This window comes from Euleptes europaea, chromosome 20, assembly GCF_029931775.1.
Source record: "Euleptes europaea isolate rEulEur1 chromosome 20, rEulEur1.hap1, whole genome shotgun sequence".
NCBI lineage: Eukaryota > Metazoa > Chordata > Lepidosauria > Squamata > Sphaerodactylidae > Euleptes > Euleptes europaea.
Window position 1 is genome coordinate 16494083 of NC_079331.1, and position 12057 is coordinate 16506139.

At 49.0% G+C, this 12057-nt stretch overlaps 1 protein-coding gene across 1 annotated transcript; it reads right to left on the minus strand.

The window, feature by feature from the left end:
- Positions 1-1291: 1291 nt before the first annotated feature.
- Positions 1292-10001, minus strand: HAPLN3 (hyaluronan and proteoglycan link protein 3). Its single transcript, XM_056865914.1, has 4 exons — positions 9878-10001; positions 6455-6823; positions 2327-2629; positions 1292-1585 (listed from the first exon to the last, which is right to left on the minus strand). The coding sequence occupies exons 1-4, from the start codon at positions 9999-10001 to the stop codon at positions 1305-1307; spliced, it is 1077 nt and encodes a 358-aa protein (XP_056721892.1). The 3' UTR covers positions 1292-1304.
- Positions 10002-12057: the final 2056 nt, after the last annotated feature.

Consider the following 12057-nt stretch of genomic DNA (forward strand, 5'->3'; position numbering starts at 1 on the left):
AAGCAGGAGAGGCATATTTAGAGCGAGGGACACAACACGTTCATTCATCCTTCACTTCACACACAGACAAAGAAGGAAACTTTCCAACTGCTTCCAGGGATCAGGAGAAGGGGCGAGTTGGTGACGCTACAGGCGCTAGCCCGTAGGCACGCAGATGATCACGCAGCCAGGAGAATCGGCTTTGCCACAGTCCGTGCCGAAAACTGGCAGAACAGTTGTGTCAGTGGGATGGGATCGTGGTTTTCAAGGACAGCAGCATTATGAAGCGACCGCCTCCACCAGGCTTCAAATATTACATCTGTCTTCACCCTGAGATTCTTAAGAAGCAGCCTAGGGGCCAATAACACCTATTCGTCCCCTCCTGCAAATTACCTGCTGTCGCAGAGCACCCTGTCCTTCCATGGCTCTCAACCCACCTCCACAGACACACAGTTGGATCTGCTGGGACCAAGAGCTCATGGGTTGAGAAGATCTGACGCTAGAGCTGAAGGGGGGATCTGGCATTGGAGCCAGGAACCTTTTGTCAAGTCCCATCCATTACCAGCATGGTGTAGTGGTTAAGAGTGGTGGTCTCTAACCTGGAGAACCAGGTTTGATTCTCCACTCATCCACATGACCAACAGACTCTATTCGGGAGAACCAGGTTTGATTCCCCACTCATGTACATGAGCGGTGGACTCTAATCTGGACAACCGGGTTGGATTCCCCACTCCTCCACATGACCAGTAGACTCTATTCTGGAGAACTGGGTTAGATGTCCCACTCCTCCAAATGAGTGGCGGACTCTAATCTGGAGAACCAGGTTGGATCCCCCACTCCTCCAAATGACGCCAGCTGGGTGACCTTGGGATTGTCACAGTTCCCTTGGAACACTCTCTCTCACATACACACACACACACGTTGTAAGGTGTCTGTTGTGGGGAGAGGAAGGGAAGGAGATTGTAAGCCGGATCAATTCTCCTTCAAAGGTAGAGGAAGTCAGGACATAAAAACCAACTCTTCTTCTTCCTCCTCAATGACCATACCGAAAAGCTTTTATCTCAGGTTTCTCCCTAGCACAGAATCCCGTGATCAACAGAGATGGACAATCTTGGGATCGGCTCCAAGACAGTTACAATAACCTTTCATTACAAAAATGAAAAAAAAAACACAAAAAACTAAAAAGACACAACATTTTAATAACAAACACACCATTAAAAATGCCCCCGCCCAGACTGGCCCTTTAAATAAGTAACTCTATGGGGCGCCAGCCGGCCCAAGTCCACTCTTCGAAGGGGCTCCTCTCCCCCAGTTCGGCCTTCCCTTTAGTTCATCTTGTAACAGTAGACTCCAAATCTCCCGTGTTTGGGAAAGCCAAAGCTTCTGACCCCTGGTTCTGGTGGGCCACACTTGGGCCGGGGCCAGACGATGGGGTACCGCACGCTCCCGTCAGCCAGCCAGCCCGCGTCGCAACGGTCCAGCCGGTGGATCTGCCAGGCTGCATAGAGCTGCCCCACCTTGGCGATCTCAGCCTTGTCGTCCTGGCAGGCTTGCTTGGCATCTTCCAGGGTGAACCTCCACGGGTGAGCCAGGTAGTAAACCTCCCCTGTTGGGAGAGGGAGAGGGAGGTGTTACTGAGTGGCAAAGAGAGATGTGCTGTTAGTCCCAGAGGGACTCTGCAGCTCCCCTCCCTGTGGTACAGGTGGTGTAGTTGTTAAGAGTGCTATACTAGGATCTGGGAGACCGCAGGTTCAAATCCCCACTCTGCTATGAAGAAGAAGAAGAAGAAGAGTTGGTTTTTATATGCCGACTTTCTCTGCCACTTAAGGAAGAATCAAACTGGCTTACAATCACCTTCCCTTCCCCACAACAGACACCTTGTGAGGTAGGTGGGGCTGAGAGAGCTCTAACAGAGCTGTAACTTGCCCAAGGTCACCCAGCTGGCTTCACGGGTAAGGGTGCAAATCCAGTTCACCAGATTAGCCTCCGCCGCTCATGAGGAGGAGTGGGGAATCAAACCCGGTTCTCCAGATCAGAGCCCACCGCTTTTAATCACTACACCACGCCGGCTCTCTCTGAACTCTCTCAGCCCCACCTACCTCACAGGGTGTCTGTTGTGGGAAGGGGGAGGAAAGGTGATTGTAAGCAGGTTTGATTCTTCCTTAAGTGGTAGAGAAAGTCAGCATATCAAAACCAACTCTTCTTCTTCTTCTTGGTTTCCCCCCTCCTCCACATGAAGCCAGCTAGGTGACCTTGGGCTAGTCACAGTTCTCTTTGAGCTCTCTCAGCCATCTCCTTATATTGGGGATGCGCTCATAACTGCTGCGACTAGGGCATCAGAGCTCACCTTTCAGATCAGAGGAGAAGCAGAACACGTCGAAGCGATGCAGGTTCTTGTGGCGCTCGCCGTAGCTCCGTATCCCAGGGGCCAGACCCTTTCCGCCACAGGGCTTTCGGGGGAAAGTGATCGGGTACTGGACCGTGCCGTCCGCCAGCCAACCTGCGTTGCACCAGTCCAGACCCTCCTCCCACGACTTGAAGAGCTGCTCGAAGGAGGCGATCGCGGCGTCCTGCTCTTCGCAGACCTTCTTGGCCTCATGGAAGTTGAGCATGTAGCGGCCGTGGGGAGACTGGTAAGGGAAAACCACCCCTGCGAGATGGAAAGGGGGCGATCTGTCAGCAAGGGGGCAAGGCTTGTCTTGTGGTGGGCATGCATCCTCTCACCCCCCCTCCAAATGAACAATAAGGCTCAAGGGCAACAGTTCATTGGCGCAGTTACCCTTTGGCAAGACATTCTTTAATTTACTTCATTACTTATAGAATCATAGAAGTGGAAGGGGCCACCAGGGTCATCTAGTCCAACCCCCTGCACAATGCAGGAAATTCACAACTACCTCTAACCACCACACTCCCAGTGACCCTACTCCATGCCCAGAAGATGGCAATGAAAACCCTCCAGGATTTTTTCTCCCTCTCCCATAATACTAGAAGGCGGGGTCATCTGCTAAAGCTGGAGTGAGAGATTCAAAACAGATAAAAGGAAGTATTTTTTCACACAACCCACAGTTAAATTGTGGAACTCCCTGCCACAGGATGTGGTGATGGCTGCCAGCTTGGAGGGCTTTAAGAGGGGAGTGGACATATTCATGGAGGAAAGGGGAATTCATGGCTATTAGTTAGAATGGATACTAGTCACGCTGCATACCTATTCTCTCTAGTATCAGAGGAGCATGCCTATTATACTGGGTGCCGTGGAACACAGGCAGGACGGTGCTGCTGCAGCCGTCTTGTTTGTGGGCTTCCTAGAGGCACCTGGTTGGCCACTGTGTGAACAGACTGCTGGACTTGATGGGCCTTGGTCTGATCCAGCAGGGCCTTTCTTATGTTCTTATCCCTGGCCAATCTGTCTTGGAGGAAAAGTCCTTCCTGACCCCAAAGTGGCAATCCGCAATACTCTGGGCATGTGCAAAAGGGCCATGAGGGCCAAGCACTGACGCAATCCTTAGAATCACAGAGTTGGAAGGGACCACCAGGGTCATCTAGTCCAACCCCCTGCACAATGCAGGAAATTCACAACTACCTCCCCCACACATACTTCCAGTGACCCCTACTCCATGCCCAGAAGATGGCCAGAAGATGGCCCTTCCTGCCCTCCCTCACATGATCTGTCCAAGTTCACAGAATCATTCACTTCATTATTTGCTCAATATCCTTCCCTGCTCGATATTGTCTATTCCTATTGATCCAAAGCAAAGAAAGGTCCCAGTACCAAAGATCCTTTCACTGGAGCAACCATGGACTGAATCAGTAGGATTTGGACAGAATGGAGTGGGTGAAGAGGAGAGCGACAGAGATGATCAGGGGCCTGGAGACCAAGCCCTATGAGGAAAGGCTGAGGGAGCTGGGAATGTTCAATCTGGAGAAGAGGAGGTTGAGGGGGGACATGATTGCTCTTTGAGTATTTGAAGAGCTGCCACTTAGAAGACGGCAGGGAACTGTTCCTGTTGGAAGCAGAGGACAGGACTCACAATAATGGGTTAAAAGGTAAAAAAAGGTAAAGGTCCCCTGTGCAAGCACCGGGTCATTCCTGACCCATGGGGTGACGTCACATCCCGACATTTACTAGGCAGACTTTGTGTACGGGGTGGTTTGCCAGTGCCTTCCCCAGTCATCTTGCCTTTACCCCCAGCAAGCTGGGTACTCATTTTACCGACCTCGGAAGGATGGAAGGCTGAGTCCACCTTGAGCCGGCTACCTGAAACCGACTTCCGTCGGGATCAAACTCAGGTCGTGAGCAGAGCTTGGACTGCAGTACTGCAGCTTACCACTCTGCGCCACGGGGCTCCTAAAAGGTACCAGCTGGATATTAGGAAAAACTTTTTTTTACAGTAAGAGTTGTTCGACAGTGGAATCAGCTTCCTAGGGAGGTGGTGAGCTCCCCCTTACTGGCAGTCTTTAAGCAGAGGCTGGACAAGCACTTGTCAGGGATGCTCGAGGCTGATCCTGTATTAAGAAGGGGGTTGGACTAGATGGCCTGCATGGCCCCTTCCAACTCCATGATTCTAACCTCAAAGGGCTCTAAGTCTATTTAGTGGGAGAAGATTTGCAGCCACCCAATCTGGAGCCATTCAGAACAATCAACGCCAGATTTGCCCCATCAGAAATACACAGAATGTGTCTGAGTCGTCCCGTTTCAGGCAGAAGGAATACGCTGGGAGCATAAATAATGGTGTAGGCTAGTGGTGACCCCTCCTGGCCAGAAAGAAGAATAGCCTTGGTTCAGGCATAACATGAAAACGTGGCTTAAACAGAGCTAGTTGTTAAAAACTAGGATCAAATTTGCAGACAATTGCCTTTTATGCAGGGACGTTTCCCAGCAGTCACCCTGATCGATTTCTAAAGCCTGCATATGGGCCAGAAGAGCCCAGCTTGTCTTGCTGCGGAATCACAGAAACATAGAGTTGGAAGGGACCACCAGGGTCATCTAGTCCGACCCCCTGCACAATGCAGGAATTTCACTACTACCTCCCCCCACACACACCCAGTGACCCCCTACTCCATGCCCAGAAGATGGCAACAAAAACCCTCCAGGATTCCTGACCAATCTGGCCTGGAGGAAAATTGCTTCCTGACCTCAGAGTGCCAATCGGCATTACTCTGGGCAAGTAAGAAAGGGCTACAAGAGCCAAGAACTGGCTCATCCCTTCCTGCTCTCCCTCTCATGATCTGCCTAAGTTCATAGAATCAGCCTTGCTATCAGGTTGGCCAACTAGCCTCTGCTTAAAAACCTCCAAGGAAGGAGAGCCCACCACCTCCCGAGGAAGCCTTTTCCACTGAGGAACCGCTCTAACTGTTAGAAAATTCTTCCTAATGTCTAGACGGAAACTCTGGATTTAATTTCAACCCATTGGTTCTGGTCCAACTTTCTGGAGCAACAGAAAACAACTCCGCCCCATCCTCTGTATGACAGCCCTTCAAGTACTTGAAGATGGTTATCACATCACCTCTCAGTCTTCTCTCCAGGCTAAACATATCCAGCTCCTTCAACCTTTCCTTATAGGACTTGGTCTCCAGACCCCTCACCGTCTTTGTTGCCCTCCTCTGGACATGTTCCAGCTTAGAACGTAAGAAAAGCCCTGCTGGATCAGACCCAGGCCCATCAAGTCCAGCAGTTCTGTTCACCCAGTGGCCAACTAGGCGCCTCTAGGAAGCCCACAAACAAGACAACTGCAGCAGCATTATCCTGCCTGTGTTTCACAGCACCTAATATAATAGGCCTGCTCCTCTGAGACAGCAGAGAACAGATATGCATCATGACTACTATTCATTTTGACTAGTAGCCATGGATAACCCTGTCCTCCGTGAACATGTCCACTCTCCTCTTCAAGCCTTAGAACATACCAACATAAGAAAGACCCTGCTGAATCAGACCAAGGCCCATCAAGTCCAGCAGTCTGTTCACTCACTGCATAAAAATAGCAGTCTGGTGGCAGAGAGAATCAGCCAATGTTTTATTCCAGACGGGGTGCCACGTTGGGGAGGGGCAGTGGTTCAGCAGTGGAGCCATCTGCTTGGCATGCGGAAGGTTCCAGGTTCAGACTGTGGCATGAAAGGACCAGGGGATGTGGAAGACCTCTGCATGAAACCATGGGAAGCCGCTGCCAGTCAGAGTAGGCAATGAGAACATAAGAAAAGCCATGCCAGATCAAAACAAGGCCCATTAAGTCCAGCAGTCTGTTCCCACAGCGGCCAACCGGGTGGCTCTAGGAAGCCCCCAAAGACGACTGCAGCAGCATCCTTCCTGGGTTCCACAGCACCTAATATGATAGGCATGCTCCTCTGATTCTGGAGATGATAGGTGTGCATCATGACTTGTCCGCATCCTTCTTAAATTCTTGGCTCTTGGTCCCCCAGCAAGCCTGGATCCCTTCTCAGGATTTCTGCACTGCCCACCCCCCACCCACCCCCCGCTCACCTCGCAATTCCAGATCCACAATCCCGCTCTCGTCTTCCAGCCCGTCGATGACCTCGCAGCGGTACTTGCCGCGGTCGTCCAAGCGCAGGTCATGGATCACCAGGGACACGTCCCTGGGGCTGTCCTGCTGCAGGTGCACACGCCCCTGGAAGTCGCCGAAGTCGCGGTGCTTCGGGCCAGCGGCCACCAGCACGTCCTTGTCTGTGGTGCTGTCCTCCTGAAGCTTGGACCACTTGATGCGGATCATGCGGGGCTTGTCCGGTTGCGGGTCGTAGTGGTAGTGGCAGGAGAGCGTGACATTGGCCCCGCGGTAGGTGAAGACGGGGTCACCCGGAGTTTCTACCACCAGCTTGACACCGTTGAAATGAACTGGTGGGGAGAGAAGAAAGGGATTCGCGTCACAGCATGTGGAAGAAGAGGAGGAGGAGAAGATGGAGAAAATGGAGAGTTGGTTTTTATATGCCAACCTTCTCTACCTTTAAAGGAGAATCAAACCGGCTTACAATCACCTTCCCTTCCTCTCCCCACAACAGTTGATGCTCTTTCTATGAGGAAGCAAGATTTAAGCTAATTTTCCCTCTCCTTAGAATAGAATCAGAGTTGGAAGGGACTACCAGGGTCATCAAGTCCAACCCCCGGCACAATGCAGGAAATTCACAACTACCTCCCCCACACACACACCCAGTGACCCCTGCTCCATGCCCAGAAGATGGCCAAGATACCCTCCCTCTCATCATCCGCCTAAGGTCATAGAATCAGCATTGCTGACAGATGGCCATCTAACCTCTTCTTGAAAACCTCCAGGGAAGGAGAGCTCACCACCTCCCAAGGAAGCCTGTTCCACTGAGGAACCGCTCTAACTGTTAGAAAATTCTTCCTAATGTCTAGAAATGTCCTTAATCTAACAAAGGACAGCTCTGAGGAACGGAGGTTAAGGAATCTCCTATGGGAAGGGTCAGCCCAGACGATGAGACAAGTAGCTAAATTCTGTGCTGCAATATACAAGATCCGCCAGACAAAGCAGGGGCTTGGCAATCTAACCTAAAACAGACAATGTTATATTAATCTGAGGGTTTCAGCTAATAGTAATTTGTTCAATGTATTTAAGAATTATTTATCCCATAGTTTTAGATACTGTATCTTTTAATTCTACTTTGTAATTGATATTAATATTTTAATGGCTTTGCTGTATTAATAAATCTGAATCCCCACAACCGACACCTTGGGAGGTAGGTGGGGCTGAGAAAGTTCAGAGAGAACTGGGACTAGCCCAAGGTCACCCAGCAGGCTTCAGGTGTGAGAGTGGGGAAACCCACCCATGTTCACCAGATTAGAGTCTGCCACTCATGTGGAGGACTGGGGGATCAAACCCGGTTCTCCAGATTAGAGTCCGCCGCTCTTAACCACCATGCCATCTAGGCCAGCGTTCTCTGGTTGTAGGTGTAGTATCACCATCATCATTCCTTTATTGGCATAAAAACATAATACAAAGAGGGTACAAAAGGAATGGAGATATTAAAAAGTGCCCTTTATGGCATAGTTAAAAGACAGTTACATCAAATAGTGCTGTTTGTTGATACTACCATCCAATTGACCATTTGGCAGGCTTTTAAAACAAACTTTAAAAACTGTGCCACCAATGTATGGGGCGGATGATTGTTCAATAAATAGGAAGCGTTAAAGGAATCTGAGACTTTCTGTCTATTAACCAACAGGGGGCTTAAAAGTTCGTTACGCGATTCTGTGCAGAAACTACAATAAAATAAGACATGAGCAACCGTTTCAATACAATTGTTGCCACAGAGGGATTTTCCGAAATCTGCCTTCGGGTAGCGCAGATGGCAAAACATTAAATCTGTCCAGAGAAATGGCTCTACGTTGGGAAGGATCACACAGGTGAGATAAGTATTGGGGGGGGGGGCTGATAAACATCAAAAGGTACCCCTAAATTGGAAGGGGAGCATGTTTTATTAGCAGCGCTGTTTAAGTCTTTAAGTCCTATATCTAAGAGTCTGCATTTTGTCCTTTGAAAAGCTTCTGCCTCAGTAAGCATAAGCAAGGAGTCGAGGTTAAAGCCAATAGATTTAATTTTGTTCTCAATATGTTGAAGCCACTTAGAAGCATGTGTAGTACCTGTAGTACCTAATTATCACCTTTAGAGGGAGACAGAGCTCTACTAAGTGGAGGGGGAAATTTGCACAGCGGATACTAACTGCAAATTTGGGTTTCCTTGCTGCAGAACTGGGATGATTAGGGCAGTTTACCATAACTCTTGATAGGAGCTATCAAGAATTACGGTTAAGTTCCCTAATCTCCCCCCCCCCCAAAATTTTGCAATGCGTCCACTCCACAAGCCGTTCCACAACTGCTCCCATTTGCATGGTAAATACCCAAAAGAAAACCAACAAGGAACCAATGCAAAGGCCGTACAAATCAGCGGACATTAATCGCGTCTAAACCAATCAACGTTTCGTTTGTTCACATCAAATTTCAAAGCGACATTTGCAAGAGTTCATTGTCGAAAATCTGGGTCTTCTGCATTCGGAGCAGATCTGAATCGTTGCAAGGTTTTTATTTTACGACTCTAGCGACTTCCATCTCAAGAACCCCACATAATCTGCATTGAGCTGCACAATGGATTGGCTTGATATGTAATAAATAAATAAATAGTACAGTTTTCAAAACTGAATAAGGTATAATATTGGACCGGGGCAACCTTGTTTCAAATCCTCACTTGCTATGAAACTTATTGGGGGAGTTTGGGCCCCTCGTTCCTCTCTGAGCAGAACCTACCTCACAGGGTTAGTGGGAAGATAAAATGGGGGATAAAAATACCCAACAGAGCCCTCAGGTCCTTGGACTCTAATCTGGAAAACCAGGTTCGATTCCCCACTTCTCCACATGAAGCCAGCTGGGTGACCTTGGGCTAGTCACCGTTCTCTCTGAACTCTCTCAGCCCCACCTCCCTCACAAGGTGTCTGTTGTGGGGAGAGGAAGGGAAGGAGATTGTGAGCTGGTTTGAGAGCCAGCGTGGTGTAGTGGTAGGTGGTTTGGAGTAGTGGACTCTGTTCTGGAGAACCGGGTTTGATTCCCCACTCCTCCACATGAGCGGCGGAGGCTAATCTGGTGGATTCGTTTCCCCACTCCTACACACGAAGCCAGCTGGGTGACCTTGGGCTAGTCACACTTTCTCAGCCCCACCTCCCTCACAGGGTGTCTGTTGTGGGGAGGGGAAGGAGATTGTAAGCCGGTTTGAGTCTCCCTTAAGTGGTAGAGAAAGTCGGCATATAAAAACCAACTCTTCTTCTTCCTCCTCTTCTTCTCCAGAAAACAACACCAGGAAGACTTTTGCAGAGGCATAAACGTCTCCAGTTCCCTCCCCAATTATGGGTAGCATTTTGTTTCCTCCCGGCCCGCACTTACTTTCCTCGTTTCCATTCCCTTTGTCGTTCATGACGTGGTCATAGTAAAAGCCATTGTAGAAAGGGAGGCCACAACGGCCGCTGTCGATTCGCAGCAGGGTCACAGCCACCAAGAAAAGGAGCATCCCTTGCCGGCGATTCTGGGACGAGGAACCACGGAACAGCTACCTGGCCCAAGAGAAAGGGAAACAAAATCAGACTGGTTCGGACGGGAGGCTTCGACCTTTCTGGATCCACAATTAACCGGATCCCATTTCAACCCATATGTTTGCTTCCTCTGCTAAGGCATGGGTTGATCTCAATTTTTTAAAAAAGTGTTGACATAATAATAATAATAATAATTTATTGAGGTCTTTGACCAGTATAACAAAAGTTGTCACAAGATTTAACAAAAGTTCCAGATTTAAAACAATGATTCAGTACAACAGAAGAATAAAAGTCTACAGCTTTACAACGGCTTTACTATCGTTCCCTGAGTCTTACATATCCTGACGCAAAATTTAGCAGCTTGTCTGGATGCCCAGGGATTTTTATCGGACAGTAAGTTTTCCAATTTAATTTCATCGGATTCGCCCAGAAAGCCATCGAGCACAGGCTGAAGATATTGTAAGCTGGCCTCCCTGCGATGTGGACATCTCAGAATAATATGCTCAGTTGTTTCCACCTCCCCCAACGAGCATGAACATAATCTTTTTGAGTATGGAATCCCCTTAAATCTCCCCTCCAACACAGCAGAGGGAAGTGCCGCGCATCGTGCCAGAGTAAATGCTCTTTCACTGTTTTTAGAGTCTATTTTGGTTAGATAGGCTGGTGGAGCAACCATGTTTCATAGAATGATAGAATTGGAAGGGACCACCAGGGTCATCTAGTCCAACCCCCTGCACAATGCAGGAAATTCACAACTACCTCCTTCCCCCCAAAACCCCCAGTGACCCCTAATACATGCCCAGAAGATGGCCAAGATACCCTCCCTCTCATCATCTGCTTAAGGTCATAGAATCAGCATTGCTGACAGATGGCCATCTAACCTCTTCTTAAAAACCTCCAGGGAAGGAGAGCTTACCACCTCCCAAGGAAGACTGTTCCACTGAGGAACCGCTCTGTTAGAAAAATCTTCCTAATGTCTAGAAGGAAACTCTTTTGATTTAGGGGGTTACCGCACTTGTATTCCCAGAAACGTATTAAGAGTTTGAAAACATTGTAAAAAAATACTGTTTGCACTTTCTATGTATTCCCACCAATGTATTAAGTTTGAAAACGTTATAAAAAATACTGTTCACACTTTGTTTGGCCCCTTTAGCTGTGACGACGTCTTCCGACCATTTATAAGCCGTGGTATCCAAAAACCCTTTTAAAGCGATGTTTTTTTATAACATTTTCAAACTCGTAATACATTGCTGGAAATACAAAGTGCGGTAACCCCCTTAATTGCAACCCGTTGGTTCTGGTCCGACCTTCTGGGGCAACAGAAAACAACTCGGCACCCTCCTCTATATGGCAGCCCTTCAAGTACTCGAAGATGGTTCTCATATCTCTCAGTCGTCTCCTCTGCAGGCTAAACATACCCAGCTCCTTCAACCTTTCCTCGTGTATTTTATGCTCGGCTGGCATTTAAAATTTGGGGCTGCTTGACACTCAATGTCTTTCGCTCTCTGACAAATTATGTCTTTCCCACAATCGTAGCCACTTTTCAGGAGTGCCTGAATATTCGGACGAGTGCCTGAATATTCGGACGAGTTCCCAAAGTGCCTGCAAACTCCTCTCTGGTCAACAGGGAGCGTGGTGACCGGGGCGTTCCACGGATTAGCTCAGGAATTTGACTTCTTGGCCTTCTGGGTCGACAAAGTTTACAACCCCCCTTTGGTGACTGTCACTGCCCAGGGTGGGCTATGCGTGCAAAAGGAGGGAGGGCTGGCGGGGAGATTGACAGTTTTGGGGGTTTTTTTACTTCTTCCAAAAGGCATCTGGTCCTTGCCTGGCCGTAGATTCCAGGAACTGAAGAGCCCCGCTTCCCGCGGCGGCATCCATCTCCGCTTACAGAACGGAGGATTGAAAATACTTGGGGGCAGAAACAACCTTCCGCTAGCTAGTCCGTGAAGTCGCAGCGTACAGCAAGGTATGCCCCAAAGGTATGCCCCAAGGTATTGCCCCAAAGTAGAGACGCACTCTTTTAAAAATTAA

What these genes read in the sequence shown, in the direction of transcription:
- HAPLN3 (XM_056865914.1), bottom strand. Translation starts at nt 10,001, where the DNA reads ATGCTCCTTTTCTTGGTGGCTGTGACCCTGCTGCGAATCGACAGCGGC. An exon ending in TGTGGATCTGGAATTGCGAG is followed by an intron (nt 2,630 to 6,454) that starts GTGAGCGGGGGG and finishes TCCATCTCGCAG; the next exon opens with GGGTGGTTTTCCCTTACCAG. An exon ending in CTTCTCCTCTGATCTGAAAG is followed by an intron (nt 1,586 to 2,326) that starts GTGAGCTCTGAT and finishes CTCTCCCAACAG; the next exon opens with GGGAGGTTTACTACCTGGCT.